At 33.6% G+C, this 16,435-nt stretch overlaps 1 protein-coding gene across 1 annotated transcript; it reads left to right on the forward strand.

Annotated features, from left to right (window-relative positions):
• Window positions 1-2,280: 2,280 nt before the first annotated feature.
• Window positions 2,281-6,946, forward strand: LOC116003153 (29 kDa ribonucleoprotein A, chloroplastic). Its single transcript, XM_031243319.1, has 4 exons — window positions 2,281-2,682; window positions 2,823-2,921; window positions 4,839-5,126; window positions 6,656-6,946. Exons 1-4 carry the CDS (start codon window positions 2,314-2,316, stop codon window positions 6,749-6,751), a joined length of 852 nt encoding a protein of 283 aa, XP_031099179.1. The 5' UTR covers window positions 2,281-2,313; the 3' UTR covers window positions 6,752-6,946.
• The last annotated feature ends 9,489 nt before the right edge of the window (window positions 6,947-16,435 follow it).

The following is a 16,435-nucleotide window of genomic DNA, read 5'->3' on the forward strand; positions in this document are numbered from 1 at the left end:
TAAAAAATGTGGAGGCGGGCGCGCAGACGCATGGAAGCGAACACGCCTATGGAGGCGGACGCATTTGTGGAGGCAAATGAAAGGACGCGGACACGTTTGTGGAGGTGGGCATGCGGACACATGGAGGCGGGCGGACGGACGCATGGAGGTGGATGGACTTCTGGTGGACGTGCGGACGCATGGAGGCAAACACGCTTGTAGAGGCAGACGCATTTGTGGAGGCGGACGCACGGATGCATAGAGGCGGATGCACGGATGCATGGAGGCGGACGGACTTGTGGCGAACGCACGGACGCACTTGCGGAGGCAGACGTACTTGAGGAGGCGGAATCACTTGTGGAGGCGGACGCTAAGTGGCTGAGGCCACTTGCGGCCGAGGGAACCTCGGCCTTGTGTTCTCCCTCTCTACGGGGACTCCACCTCTACTTCTTGAGTGGACAGTGGGGGAACTTAGCCTTGCATCCCTGCCAGTAGCTGAGCCAGCGCCGCCATTGTCGCCGCCTGCTGAATGACCTTGGCAGTTTCTTGGAAATCCACGACCTAGATGGGAACGCGACCTCCATCCACGATTGTTGTTGAGCTGGCTACGAAGATCCCCTTCGCGACCGTGGTTGCCGTTGCAGTTCAAGTAACAGGAACCATGGGAACTGCTAGATCTGATCGTTCAATTTCTAGTGACAAGCTAATTTGTGAAAGTTTGCATGAGATTTGATCTCGGCTCTCAATGAGAGCTTAAATGACAGTAAAAATGATTACCAGATAATATTGATAAGTAAGTCATCATAGTCTGAGTACAAGAGTTTGTGTGTAGGAAAATCAGAGAGCCCCCAACTTGCTAATGGACTCGCCTTTTATACTGAAGAATAATAATGGCTACAATAATGAACACCAACGGCCTCTTAATATGTGCAACGGCTCCCTCCGTAAATGTCCGGCTCTTCAATAATTATTGTGCGGCGCTCCTTCGTAATGGTTCTTTGATGAGGCGGATCCTAAGAACTGTTACCTCTTCTTAAGCGATGCCTGCTGCTTTAATGAATTGTTACCGGGTCGGATTTAGTACATTGCCCAATTATCCTGTCAATAATTTACAATACACACACACACACACACACACACACACACACACACATAGAGGGGATGGTTCATGTGTATGTGAAGGAACTCCTAGATGAAAAATGGGATGAAATTTGAGTCGTTGATCTAGTCTAGATCAACGACTCAGAATGAAGGAAAATTAAAAATACAACGCGCTTCCTAGCAACTGGATGCGAATGATCTCCTTCCACCATTGTCAAACTAATGCACCTTAAGGTTCAAATGTATGCATCTTAGGTTTCAAATTGACGCACCTTAAATATCGAACTGACGCGTAAGTGTCAACTGATGCACCTTAAGTGTCAACTGATGCACATTAAGTGTCAAATTGATGCACCTTACATGTTGAACTAACGAACCTTAAGTGTCAAATTGACACACCTTAAGTATCAAACTTATGCACTTTAAGTGTCGAACTGACGCACTTTAAATGTCAAATTGACGCACCTTAAGTGTAGAACTGGTGCACCTTAAATGTCAAACCGATGCACCTTAAAAGTGTCAACTGATGCACACCATCGTCCATGACCAGAAATCGCTGTATGGTCTTAAGCAAGCACCTCGAGCTTGGTTCATGCGATTGCATACTTTTTTTTATTAGTGTTGGTTTTCGTTCGTCTCGGACTGATATATCCTTGTTTATTTATGCTTCTGGTGACTCATGTGCACATATGCTTGTGTATGTGGATGATATTTTGTTGCTAGACAATAACTCTACTTTGGTTGATGAGTTGATGGGTCGATTATCCTCCGAGTTCAGGATCAGAGATCTTGGTAAACCAAGGTTCTTTCTTGGTATTGAAGCTGTGTTTGATAATGATGCTATGATCCTGTTTCAACGTCAGTATATGCTTGAGGTTCTACGGAAGGCAAGTATGCAGTATTGTAAACCATTGGCTACGCCTATGTTTGCTTCTGTGTCCTAATGCTATGGATAATACATCTCCGCTAGATGATCCTACTCCTTACAAACAGCTAGTTGGGTCCTTGGTGTACATGGTAGTTAAAAAATGATTAACTGAACTTTGCGGATTTGGTTGGTTACTTGAAAATTTATCGAAGTTTGCACACTCTAACGACCTCTCGGTGGAATTTACTCACCAAAAAAAAAAAAAAACATTTTAGAGAAGAGAAATGACGGTTATGACCCTGATATATCATTTGAAACCTTCATCTTCTTGGATGAGTTCGCTAGGATTGCAGTAGGCAACAGCAATGGCTGCAATTGAGGGAGCATTCTCTATCGTCTCATCTTCCTACCCTTCTTCTACTTCTCCCAAATTCCAATGTTTTTCTAAACCTCTACCCCTCCTTAGGCTGCAAATTTCCCCCAATTACTCCACTCTTTCCCTTAAATCCCTCCCTTCCCTCGGCTCAAGAAAACTCAAAACCTCTCACATATTACGCTGCTCCGCTGTTGAAGAACAGGCAGTTGCTGCAGTAGAAGCAGAGCAAGAGAAAACGGTGAAAACCCCAAATCCCAAACTGAGAAGAAAGCTTTTTGTGCTCAACTTGCCTTGGTCTCTCGCTGTCTCCGATGTCAAGGAACTCTTTGGCCAGTGTGGAACTGTTGAGGATGTTGAGGTCTTCTCATCTTTCTCTATGTATATAAACTTGTGTGTGTGTTTAGGTACAAATGCCATACAGTTGTTTGTGTTGCCAAGTTTGAAACTTTATCTATTATTCTTAGTAAATCTTTAACTAGGGTTTTAATGAATTGTTAGTTTATTAAAACGAAAGAAGGGCAAAACAGAGGATTTGCATTTGTGACAATGGCTTCTGGGGAGGAGGCTGAGGCTGCAATTCAGAAATTCGACTCTTATGTATGTTTTTTTAATGGTTTTGGCTATCATTTATTCATTTTTATGTTTATGCTAATCTTCCATAGCCGTTGGAAATTGATATCTGTGAGTTGAAATAATTATGGTGTGTGATGGTGTTAACTTCAAATATCTTGTCCCGACACAAACAGAAAGACCAACACGGAATTAACAGAAACTAAAAAGGGCTTATAATCAAATATGGGCTTTAGAATGCTAGAGAATGAATATATTGTCATAGAATATAGAGAATATTGTATGTTAGAACATGAGGATAAGGCTTAAGTAGGCATGGAAACCAGTCTCCTAACCATGTTACAATGCAATTCTTTATAGTTAAATACTTAAATCATGTTAGGATAAGGACATAGCCTTATAATACAACAACTCGTGTCCACTTAACCCAATAGTACTTGGACGGCTCCACTTGATGCGATGCCCATAGGCTGGCCTTCCCTAGCCACCAGACTCATGATCTCAACCCATAATTACTCACCATTTCACTTCGGCCGGCCTTATGCTAGGCCAATTTGTTAGGATCAAACGCTTACCACTATGCCAAAAACTATAACTAGTAGCGAAGGCGCAACTTTATTTCCTTATACCGCCACACATTTTCGAGATGCTGGGTGTTGGACTTGGCTCTTTTTTCCTTTACCGGCATCCACTCAACAATCCCCCAACCACCGGGTGCTAGACTTGGCCTTTATTGGCCTTTGCCCAACACCATCTCCAGATGGATCTGACCTCGTTAGTGTAAATGTTTTTATTGTTTTACGGAGTAGTATATATCAATCTTGTGAACAGACATTTGGTTTTGGTTGAGCATGTGATTCCTTCACCAAATTGCCTGTGGCTGTTAGGGTAATAAACATTTGATTTGGTTTAATTGCTTGCTTTTATAGGAAGGTGTTCCTTTATTCTTATCAGGATATAACAAGACTCCCTTGCACTTTTAATAAGAAATGAAATGTGTGAATTCTTTATTTATTTTGGTAATAGAGGGATTAAATCTCAAGTGCCGACATAATTTATTTCAAACTAAATGGTGTATAAACAAGTGAATCTAACTAAACTGGGTGGCTTAATAGGGAAAGATGCAATCCATGCTTAAGAAACTACAAATTACGGAATACTTGTTAGTATAATTATTGAAGCTAGAAAGCTTTTGGCAATGAGACTTGGCCCAGTTTGGGTAAACAGCTTAATAGTTCTGTTGCGTGCCCGGAAGCCTGAGAACGCGTCACTGGGCGACAAACGGGACTTGAGGGATGAGCCGGGGGAATGGGGGTGGGTGTTGTTCTCCCTATGATTGCAATTAGAAGGAATAAAGCTAGGAACAAGGCAAAGAATTGAAGAGTTCTGGAGTTCTTCCTCTTCCAATTGTCATTAAACAATTTTCAGACTTCAAAACTGATGATTATTTTGCAACAATTCTGAACCAATAAATAATCTAAAGCTAATATAAATAGCAAATAGCTTAGCTTCTTCTTATTGCCCGCGTCTGTGGTAAGTTCTCCCTACGAATGCATCAGGTTTTGAATGTACACTCTTTGACCCATTGAAAACAACTTATAAGGGTTTTCCATTTTAGCTGCTTTTAAAAGTTTAAATAAGTTTATTTTGATAACCGCTGTGAAATAAGTTATAGAAATGAGCTCAAAACAGCATTTGAGAAAGCCATAAGCTCTTTTCATATGCCTATCCAAACATCATAAAAAATCATTGTTAGTACTTACAGCAGTTAGATAAACTGAAAATAAGCTCATCTACTATCCACACTGGGTGTTATTCTGTGTATTCTTTTGTTTGCGTATTTCTGTCTTGCTGTTTTTAAAATTTGTTTTCTTCATGCTTCTTGGTTACCATATTAAAACTCATTTAACTTTCTGTTTATCAATTTTGTGATCTGTGGTTCAGGAGTTATCGGGAAGGATTATCAGGGTGGAGTACTCAAGGAGATTCAAGAAACCGATCAGATCTCCTCCTCCTCCTCCCCCTAGAGATGGGCGTTATAAACTTTATGTATCTAACCTTGCATGGAAAACAAGGTCTACTCATCTGAGGGAGTTGTTCTCTGCCAACTTCAATCCAATTTCAGCTAGGGTAGTGTTTGAAAATGCTTCAGGAAGATCAGCTGGTTATGGTTTTGTCGCATTTGGGACAAAAGAAGAAGCAGAGGCTGCAATTTCTTCTATTGATGGAAAGGTATTACATTGATGTTCCCACTTCTCTTAATATATCTGATTATTCGCTCGTTTCATGAATAACTTTATCTTATTGAAATCTTTCTTTTGCATTATGCTATTTCATTAATTTGTTAATTGTCTAAACTCTAGGTTGGTATGTCTGTACTTGATTGGCATTTATGTCAAAATTAGAATTTAAAAAATGTGTAGCTCCTTATAATCTTATATGCATGCATTTACACGTGCAAGCACAAACACTCTCATAGATACACATTGAAAACATGTGTCAGACGTGAACATTATCATTAAAGCGTGCTAACAATTCATAGCATGGCCGTATGGGAGTGTTTTAGTAAATGTCTCAACATTTATGTGAAAATGCTGTGATATTTCTTGTGAACAGTACTTTATACAGAGTACTATGCTTATATTTCAATACATATTACGTGAACCAAAATACGTAATGCCACACTATTTGGTCATTTCTTATTTTCTTTTATACCATGTGAACATATATATTTTGTGAAAATGATTTTTGGCAGACTGAACATTAGTTATTGTCTGCAATGTGAGCATTTATTCAATACAAATATAATGATTCCATAACTATTTTAATCCTTTTTATTATGGTATCTTATGAAGAACTTAGGATTTGCTTTGTGTTAAGAATCCCGCTCCCACGCTGAAAATATAAGAGAGAAAGAACATATGGGTTTATAAGGTCATGAGTTAGATTAGTTAATTGATTGGATTCAGTCTTTTAATGTAGTTTGACCCATGTGTATTATAGCCCAGCTGAGTGACCTTGGCTAAATCTTAGATTATAACATGGTATCAGAGCCTGTTCGGAGTTAGACTAACTAATTGGTTGGATTTAGTCTTAGTGTTGTTTGGCCCAATCTTAAATTATAACACTTTGCATGCTTTAGTCTATTCATGTCAACATTTTTAAATTTGACTGATTTGTAGAAAGATCTCTGTTCTAGTGCCCTGCTTAAGTCTCTTCAATTTGAATGATTTGTAGAAACATTGTTTCTTAGTGTTCTTCATTGTGCTTTATAAAGATACATTATAAATTTCATAAATGAGGGGCAAAAAAAAAAAACTAGGCCATGACTCCACTAGTAGGAGATTATGTCTATTTCCTGTAAAATTCCCTATAAAAATTAAAATACTCCGTATCTCTATTTATTGACTTCATAACAAATAAAGCCCAATAATATATAAACTCAAAACTAATAATCTACAATGAGTTTGTTGTACTAAGTATAATGCATTTAGTGTGTAACATACTTAAACATCATCATGAAATAGTAAAATTAGTACTCTCTTTCCCATTTACGTCTTTAGTTTGGTTGACCGGAATTGATTCAAGCTATTTACAATTCAACCTTTTGTTTCATTTAATTTAGTATTAATGAGAAAAAAAACACATATATTTAGAAACTACATTAAAAGTTCTATTCAGCAATTGTTACTAGTGGAAGCACATGTATAGATTTTCTTCTGATTAATGAAGACTTGTTTCTTCTACCATTTCTGATGCAGGAATTGTTGGGTAGGCCAATTCGCTTAAAAATGAGTGAAAAGAATGATGATCCGGAAGAAGAAGAAACAGCTGAGGAACAACCTGAAGAATCATAGGTGAGCAAATTAAACTAGTTGTCCTACATATATGCTACCTATATGTAGGTTTGGACAAATACATAGCAGAAAATACAATTTCTTCCTTAATTGTCTTCATGTTTATTAACAATATCCGAGTGGGTATTGACATTGTACTATATATGTATTGGTTTATACAGAATTGGCCTCAATTTCTGTTGCATTTTTTAGTCTTATATACCAAGATAGCATAACTCCAGGTGAATAATAATACTCCGTAATAATCTTCTGCTTTTCTGGGATGTTTACATAGTGTTTGGGTGCCTTTGGTTTTTTCCTTTTTTTATTTATCTATTTTTATTTTGGAAAGAAAAAGAGATTTATTGAAAAAAGTTTAAGAGGTACAGAGTCTAATGCATGTTACCAGCTCTTGTCTGATGCTAAGAAACATCAAGTGATACAAAGCACGGCAAAGAAGTTACTTTTGTATAAATGGGAGAAGGAAAAGAAGTAATTAGAAGAGTTATTTGGCCGCAAATGTGAGAAATGAAAGCTTCAAATATGATTAAGTAGCATTTCATATTTGTTCAAAGGTCAGGGAAAGGGTTGTGAGATATGGCATCAAAGCTGCAAAGTCAGAATCAGAACATCGAAAAGAAAGACACCATGAAAGAGCGAAGGAATAGGAGAGCTTTCTTCAACAGCAGCTTCACACATCAGAGCAGATTCATCAGCACGTAAGTCAAAGCAAAATAAAAGTAACACAGTCGAATCAGACAAAAAGAGGTTAGGGGATTTAGTAGTGTATTTCTTGATCAAATCAATCTGTTCAAACAGTTCCACCAAATCACAGTGTTTGCTGAACTGATCAATATTGATATTTCTTTGGACAATGAGAGCACGCTGTTGATTCTTCTCAACAGCCTCTGAATTGATGAAGTCAGGTTTGTATCTTTCAAGGGAGGAACATGGCTTGATGAAGTAACAACGTAACTTGTTTTCTAGACCTGGTAGACTTCCATTTTGCTGGAGGGTGAGGCAGAAGTTCTTCTCTTGGCTAAGATTCTGTCCTTTAGTTTAGGTGAGATGCTTTTCTTCTTCCTCTTCGAAGGATTGGGATTCAATGATTGAAGCAAGCACACTAGACACTAGAACAGAATGAAGTTGAGTGTCAGAGTCATTTGAATTCGCCTCTCTTACAGGTATATATTCTCTCTTCCTTTTAACCAATATAATGGTTCATCCACTGTTGCAGGATTTGATTCAGCAGAGTGTGATGCATGTTTCATAGGGGATTTTCTTTTCCTCTTCATTTCTCCCCTAGATGATTCCTGTGAAGTTTCAACAATAGATTCCCCTAAGAGCATCCTTATCAATGGAGTTATTTCGTGGTTTTTGAAGAGTTTTTGTAAGTGTAATTAGAAAAGAGAAAATAAGAGGGGAGGAAAACTTTGTGATAGAGGATTTGTTCGAGCTTTGTGACTCTGTCCATGGGATTTTGTAAGGTAGAAGAAGACATTTGAAGCTTTTAGTTTGGCGTTTGGCAGTTTTAGGAAAAATGAACACGTTGTTCATGGAGTGTACTTGAGGATAGGCTGATCAGAAGGCATGGGGTGATGGGACAGAATGTGTCTAAGCAAACTGTTTCAGCTTCTCTGTTTAAATAATATCTGCAAAACACTCAAAACTTTTAAGTAAAACAAATTAATTCAAGAGTATTTGCAGAAATACTTGGACTTCCTTTTTTTTTTTTTTGACACCATACCTGGACTTCCTTAATTTGTGGAGGATGGATTACAAACACCTAAAGCAGATCTCAAGTATTCAAATCTTGTAGCATGCAAGGGTTTTGTAAAGATGTCAACTAATTGTGATTTAGTGGAAACATATTCTAACTGAACATCTTTTAGTTTCACCCGTTCTCGAATGAAATGGTATCTAATGTCAATATGTTTTGTTTAAGAATGATGTACATGACTTTTTAAATTTGTATGGCACTACTATTGTCACATTAAAGAATCATTGTTCCTTGTACTAGTCCATAATCAGAGAGCATTCGTTTCATCCATAATAACTATGTACAACAATCTCCTATTGCAATATATTATGCTTTAGCAATGCTTAAAGATATAGAATTTTGTTTCTTGTCCTGCTAAGACACAAGATTCTTCACAATCAGAAAACAACCACATGTGCACTTCTTATCATCCACATTACCAACCCTGTTTGCATCATAGTATCCAACCAAATTGTACAAGCTATCACAACTCAACCAAATTCCAAAGCTAGTATGATGCGAACCTGGTTGGTCCGATCTTCTCTTCACACTCTGATATATATATATATAACACATTAAATTCACGATACTCATACTACTCAGATAGACCATACTACTCAATAGACACGGTCTATCTCTGGTCTACCATTCAAGAGGGAACACAACAAGATGTCAACTATATATGATTGGAGATCAACACTGTTTCTGTTTCCCCTACTAGTTTAATTACTATGAGGTTAGGTTTCTTGTAGATTATTATTCAGTATTGTTAGATTATATTTATATCTAAGTATCTAACAGAAGTAGGGATAGAACATTATGAGGACTAAAAGACTGACAAATTGTTACAAAACCCTATTAAAATTGAGGTCCAAACTTTAAAGTGCCTAGCTACTAGCTAGGTTGAAGCGATTAGGATTAGGCGCATGTGTTGGCAGGTGAGAAAGCTAAGGTCACTTTGGCCATAGGTGTGGTCTATACAGCGAATTAAAGATAGACAATATAATGGTGATTGCAATACATATAACTGGAAATTTTTTATGATATGATGAAGTTGGTCCACATGTTATGTCTGTGTGGACAAGAGGCGTGGAAGGAGTTAGATGAGAATTTTATGTCCACATATTTGCTTGTATTGAAGCTAAGGTAGGCAAGAGAGAATCCGAGGACATTTTATTTATTTATTTCCATGCTTTCGTTTTCTTCTGTTATTGCTATATACAACCATCTTCATATTTTTTTAAATTCCAAAAATTTCTAAGCGTGGAATGTGCTGGAAAATATTGGTTGCATTAAATGATGAATCAAATGACATTAAACAAGTAGCATCCACACTAGGTGGTGTTTGTTTTTATTTTACTAAGCGATCAACGAATCGCGCTATTCACGAAGTAGTTAGAGAGGCTGTTTCTGAGCCAGGTTGTGGTGAGTGATTGGGCACTTCGCTTTCTTATCTTATTGACATTCTTTTAATTGATTTAATGCATTAAGTTTGTTATTCCAAAAAAAAACAATAAATTTTATGATTTTTCATATTCAGTAATTATATGTAAATTATTACAAATTACACCCAATGGGATAGCTCAAGTGGCAAGTGAGCTCTCTTTGTGGCGAAGAATTTTGGGCGAACTCAGCTTTGATTCCCACAAGTGACGATTCTTCCTGGGCCAGTTCCCCCAAAAAAATTAGAGATAACATATATTACCTTGTAATAGAGTCAATAGTACCCATAAAATTAGTCAATATATAATGTATATATCTATCAAGAAAAATGTGTTGTTGTTACTAGCTCATGTCTTTATTATTTATAGATGTATCTCACTAATTTTGAAACCATTTTAACATATTACATGGAAAATTCTTACCTGCTGTCTTATTTTAAGATTAAAATGTTCGAATATGTTCTAGTCAAATACTAAATTAAAGAGTATCATATTTTTTTAGAGTAAATTTCATCAAAGGTCCTTCGACTTTGAGGAATTGTCAATTTTGATCATTAACTTAAAAGTCTATCATAATAAGTTCTCCAACTTCTCTAAACTACCATTAATAATCCTCTGAGTTTGAGATGTTACCAACTTTGGTCCTCAACTTATAAACTTACCATAATATGTCCTCCAACTTCTCTAAAACTACCACAAATAGTCTTCTTTTTTTTTTTTTGGTAAATGAGTTAGAAATTGTACTATAATTAGATACACACTTATTGGATCTAAATGTACATATTATGTATTTTGGATTATTTAGGTATTAGTTTGATAGATTGAATATAATACCCAATAGGCCAATATTATAAAATGTATTATATTTTATATTTCAATCACAAATAATTTTTATTTTTTTTCTTAAGTTAAGTTATACGTGTCATTTGAAAACAAATGTTAAAATGTGTCAATATATTTATTTTCACAGTTATGAAACTACCCAATTGTAAACCCTAAACATTAATTCATAATTTTGAATACTCATTTTTTTACTATACTTGGTAAAAAAATAGTAGACATAAATAACATAATAGCTTACTCTACAAATCTTCATACCTATGAAAAAAAATCTCCTCGTCTAAATAATCCAAAATACACAATATGTACATTTAGATACGTACAAATGTACAATAAGTGTGTTTCTAATTATAATACAATTTTTTTAGGACTCATTTACAAAATAAAATAAATAGATGACTATTTGTGGTAGTTTTAGAGAAGCTCAAGGACATATTATGGTAAGTTTATAAGTTGAGGACTAAAGTTAGTAGCATCTCAAACTCAGAGAATTATTAGTGATAGTTTAGAGAAGTTAGACGACTTATTATGCTAGCTACTTGTAAGTTGAGGGCAAAAATTGATAATGCCTCAAAGTCAAAGTAGCTTTGCTAGAATTCACTCTATTTTTTAGAATCCCAAATCCTAACAGGACTCTGCATTGACTATTGTCTACCTTGCCCACAATGTTTGACTTCCTCAAATTTCAATCTGTGCCACATACTTTAATTTCTATCTAGGTTATTTATTTTCTATTAATTTACAATTTTCAAAGTGTGACTTTCTCTCATGAGAACCATGTCCCAGAGATTTGTGGTCTAATTTGGACCATTAAAATTAAGAGAGCACAATTTTGATTTATGCATCCATATGCTAATTAAATTAAGGATCGATATTATTAGCATGTCTCGCATGAGCTTAGCTCACTAGCTCAATATGCAGTATTATTTGGGGCACGGATATCATTAGCATAATATAATGAAAATATATCCCAAGGGAAAATTAGAACACCTAGAAGCATTCAATCGCGACAAAAAAGGCAAACGTACATTCCTTCCACACTGCGCTTTCCAAGCTTGTTCTTTCTCAACTTCTCTAACAATATGGATGGAAACAAAAAATTATTTTTAATCAATAATATTAACACTTATGCTCAGAAGTACAAAAATAAAATCCCATGACCAAAAAAACAAAAACAAACTCTAACGATAGTTAATGCACAACAACTACAATAACGATGCACAACAACTACACAACCTCATGCTAGCAGCAAAACTTGACGCACTCCAACCAATGCACAACCCACAGTCCTACGATGCACCACACCTAGTGCCCTAATGCACAACTCAACGACGTATGATGCACCCCTCCTAAAATCACAAAATTTTTAACAAACCTAATCAAAACCATGCTCCAACAAACAAAAAAACAAAACAAAAAAAAAAAAAAAAAAAAAAAAAAAAAAAAAAAAAAAAAAAAACAAAGAGAACAAACATAAAGCCATGCTGAGCAATCACCACCCGTGCTAAAAAAAAAAACAAAGGTGTGCGATCAGAAAATTCCTAAAAACGATCTAAAAACAAGGAACATAACGTATTTGGAAACTCCATGCAAGAAAAAACTAAACAAAATTACCCCCTTACCCCCACCACTTAAATTTTAAAAAAAAAATCAATAATTAAGAAAAATACATTAAATCTTTTCTAATGGACAACCCATATTAGATCATAGGTTCTCACCAGAGGAATGGTTCTCATATAAATCGAACTCTCTTTCTCAATATCTCTCTCTCTCTCTCTCTCTCTTTCTCTCTCTACATATACGTGTGTACAGTGTACATGTGCCCCTATATATAAACACACACACATAAAGAAAGGAACAAATTTTAAGCTATCAATTTAAATTGATATAAAATTTAATTTAATACAACTATGTAATTTGTTTACTTGTATTTGGTACTATTGAAACCATAAAAAATATATTTTGAGAAATTAAAGGAAAAATGTTCAAATTAGCCATTAAATTACACACAAAAGTGTAATTGGGCTATCATCCAAATAAAAACAATAATTGCAATTAGATCCCTGAACTGTCCAAAATTATGTAATTCGACCAAATTTGACTTGCTCCTCAAGCCATCACTAAAGTGGTGGTCATTTTATTAAAAAATTATTTTTTAAAATTTATTTTAATAATTTTAAATAAAATAAAATTTTAAAAAAGAAAAGTTCACCCTCCCTGTCTTTGTCTCCGGCTTGGGTCGATGAAAGATCTTCGTCTATTGCCAAAGATGAAGAAAAAACTTTTTCTCTTTATTTTGTTGTATTTAAAATTATTATTAAAATAAATTAAAAACAATAATTTTTTAATAAAACGACCACCACATCAACAATGACCTAAGAAACAAGTCAAATTTAATCGAATTATATAATTTTAAATAGTTTAGAGACTTAATTACACTTTTTAAAATTAAAAGAACTAATTATATTATTGCATATATATAAATCAATAGCTAATTTGAATTTAGTTTTCAAAATTAAAAAAAGAGAGAGAAGCAGCGTCACTTAATTATTTTAATATCCACAACCGAAGTAAGGATATGTACCTCTTCCCAATTGGTTTTAAGGATTCCCATTTCCCATCAAAGGATCAAGTATGTGAGTATGCCTTCGATTTATCATTAATTTATTCTTTAATATTTGGATCATTATTGAATATATTTACTTTTAAAAAATGTTTCAAAAATTATACATTGGCTTTGCTTTGTTTAAAACAGATTTAAAATAATTTAAACCTAAATTAATTTATAATTTATGGTTTTTATTTCATTGAAGTGTAATGAAGGTCTGAAGCCCTACATCATAACCCAAAATAATGCGAATGTAGGGCAAATTATATTATGAACCATAGTATATATTATGTTATGAATCTAAATTCATAAAAATAATACATGTTAATAAAAATGGCACCAATTAATTATTTGTTATTTTCTATTTCATCTATACTATTAATAAAAACAATATCCTCAACTTTAACTTCCTGCCCAAAAAACTCCTATACTATTAAGGTTTGCGTAATATTGAAAAATATGGTAATACAATTCCTATTTGTAATAAAATTGTAAATTAAAATATACTAATACAATTCCTAATAAAATATATTTTTGCCTACGTTCCTATTCGTAATAAAATTCTAGATTAAAATTACTAATCGTAATAATACAGTACATATATTTACCTGCAATGCAATCTATACTATTAATAAAAACAATATCTTCAACTTTATAAAATCATATTTTCCTAATTTATAAAAATCATAAACAATGATATATAAAATCTCTAAAGTTCCAGCACCGCATGCGTACATCTACACATTAGCTATTAATTAAGCAATTATTTGCTGGAATTCAAACAAGGATAGCATCAGAAAACATATATAATCGATCCAAAACATAATTATTATTTATATAATTATATATCGATTCAAATATTCTTAATATATTATAACAAATTCATTCCGTGCATCGCACGGGTGAAAATACTAGTTTGATATAAATAAGATTGATATATAATAATATATATTCTTACAAATATATTCTTGAGATATTTTAAATGATATATATTGATACATTTTTTCAATAATTATGTGATGCATTTGTTGTAGAAACTTTAAGAACTCATCATAGTATTAATTTTATGAATCTATAGTAGTAATTTTATGAATAGTAATGGTTTAATTTTATGAACTTAGAGTAGTAACTTTATAAACTTGTTGTTGTAATTTTATGAGTCTACAATAATAATTTTATGAACTTGCAATGAAAATTTTATTAGTATAATTTTTTGAACTTACGGAGATGACTTTGTGAATTTTATAATTGTGATTTTATAAATTTATAATATTGACTTTATAAACTTATAGTGGTAACTTTTGAGCATATAATAGTGTAGTGACTTTACGTATCTATAGATAATTCGTTAAAAAAAATATTAATATAAGAGTCATTTAAAAATCTCAATAAAAGATATTTAATTATATATATTTTTATACATTAATTTTATTAGTAAAAAATAAATAAATTTATGTTGAAAAAAATTTAAGGGGATAAAAATTAGTGATCGGAAGACTTGGATTTATGATACAATATGAAACTTGGTCCTTGTTAGAACTATAGCGAATGTAGCTAGGTGTTAATCCGAAGAATTACAAATCTAATTAATTTGGTGGATTGCGATTAAACAAAAATTTTTGATTGCTTGATTCATTTGATGTTACTCTAGTCGATATAATCGCAAGGTTAGTTATTTAATTTATTTACTTATTTTTTAGAGAGCATGGAATAAAGTCATATCGGGGATAAAGCACGTAAATTTTTCCTACAAAAGGCAAAATCATTCGTCCCAAGGTCTTCATATCCTGGCTTGACAGAATTGTAGACAATTATTATACGATGTACTAAGGTTCATATTAAATTGTAAACTCTAATTTAAAAATTATGTGTCTGTAGTTAACATATTTTGTACTTACAGGTAACAATTTATGTACCTGTAAACAAATTGAAGACATGCACATAACATGGTAATTACAGACACATAACATGATAACTACAAACACACATTGATAACAGGAGGTACAGAATATGTTAACTGCATACACAAAATGTTGGTTAACATGTTATGTGTCTGTAATTATCATGTGATGTGCCTTTAATCGATTAATGGTAGGTATAAAATATGTCAACTGTAGATACAGAATCTGAAAATTATTTTTGGACCAGGATCTATGGTTTAATTTGCTAATTGTGGAGGATAAATCATAACGGCTCATTCACCTATTATATATAGGAAGACCAGCGCCGGGTGCTCATAAGGAGTAGTCACCCACATAAAATGGTGAAATCTCATATTTACAATTGCCCAGGCTCAATCCTACATCTTTGTCCATAATCTATTACCTAGGAACCGAAGTCAACCACTTGCGCAGTCATTGATGAAAACATAAACCTAACACTTTCTCTAAGTGATCATTATCGAATTGATAGTTTTTACCATGACAATCATCAAGTATTTTAAATAGTGAAATTTCAATTGTTATGCTATGGACACGTGTCTACCTTGTAAGGTGAATCCAGATCCATGTTCACAATTTTAGAATTCTATATTCATAATTTTAGAACTCTATATTTACAATTTTTTAACTCTATGTGGTATGTTCACAATTTTTGAACTCTATATTCACATTACAGAACTTTATGTTCACAATTTCATAACGCTATATTCAATAGTATAATACAATATTTGAATCTATACAACAAAATTGTGAATATAGAGTTAAAAAATTGTGAATATTAAGTAATGCAATTTTATATTTTGAGATTTAAAATTATGAATATAAAGTTCTAAAATTGTAAATATAGAGTTTTAAAATTGTAAACATAGAATTCTAAAATTATGAATATAGAATTTTTAAATTGTGAACATATTTTCAAAAAAAAAAAATTGTGAACATAAATTTGGGTCCAGGTAGAACCAGGTCCATAGCATAATTTGCCGTGAAATTTCTATAGGGCCTTAAACACATAAATCATGATACTGATGTCCAGTAATGGAGTAACAAAACTATTATCAAGGAGTAGTTGTATTATTATTATTATTATTATTATTATTATTATTATTATTATTATTA

Source organism: Ipomoea triloba, chromosome 13 (assembly GCF_003576645.1).
Source record: "Ipomoea triloba cultivar NCNSP0323 chromosome 13, ASM357664v1".
NCBI lineage: Eukaryota > Viridiplantae > Streptophyta > Magnoliopsida > Solanales > Convolvulaceae > Ipomoea > Ipomoea triloba.

Coding starts and splice junctions, on each gene's coding strand:
- LOC116003153 (XM_031243319.1), top strand. CDS start 2,314: ATGGCTGCAATTGAGGGAGCATTCTCTATCGTCTCATCTTCCTACCCT. Junction 2,922..4,838: donor TTCAGAAATTCGACTCTTAT/GTATGTTTTTTT, acceptor TCTGTGGTTCAG/GAGTTATCGGGAAGGATTAT. Junction 5,127..6,655: donor TTTCTTCTATTGATGGAAAG/GTATTACATTGA, acceptor TTTCTGATGCAG/GAATTGTTGGGTAGGCCAAT.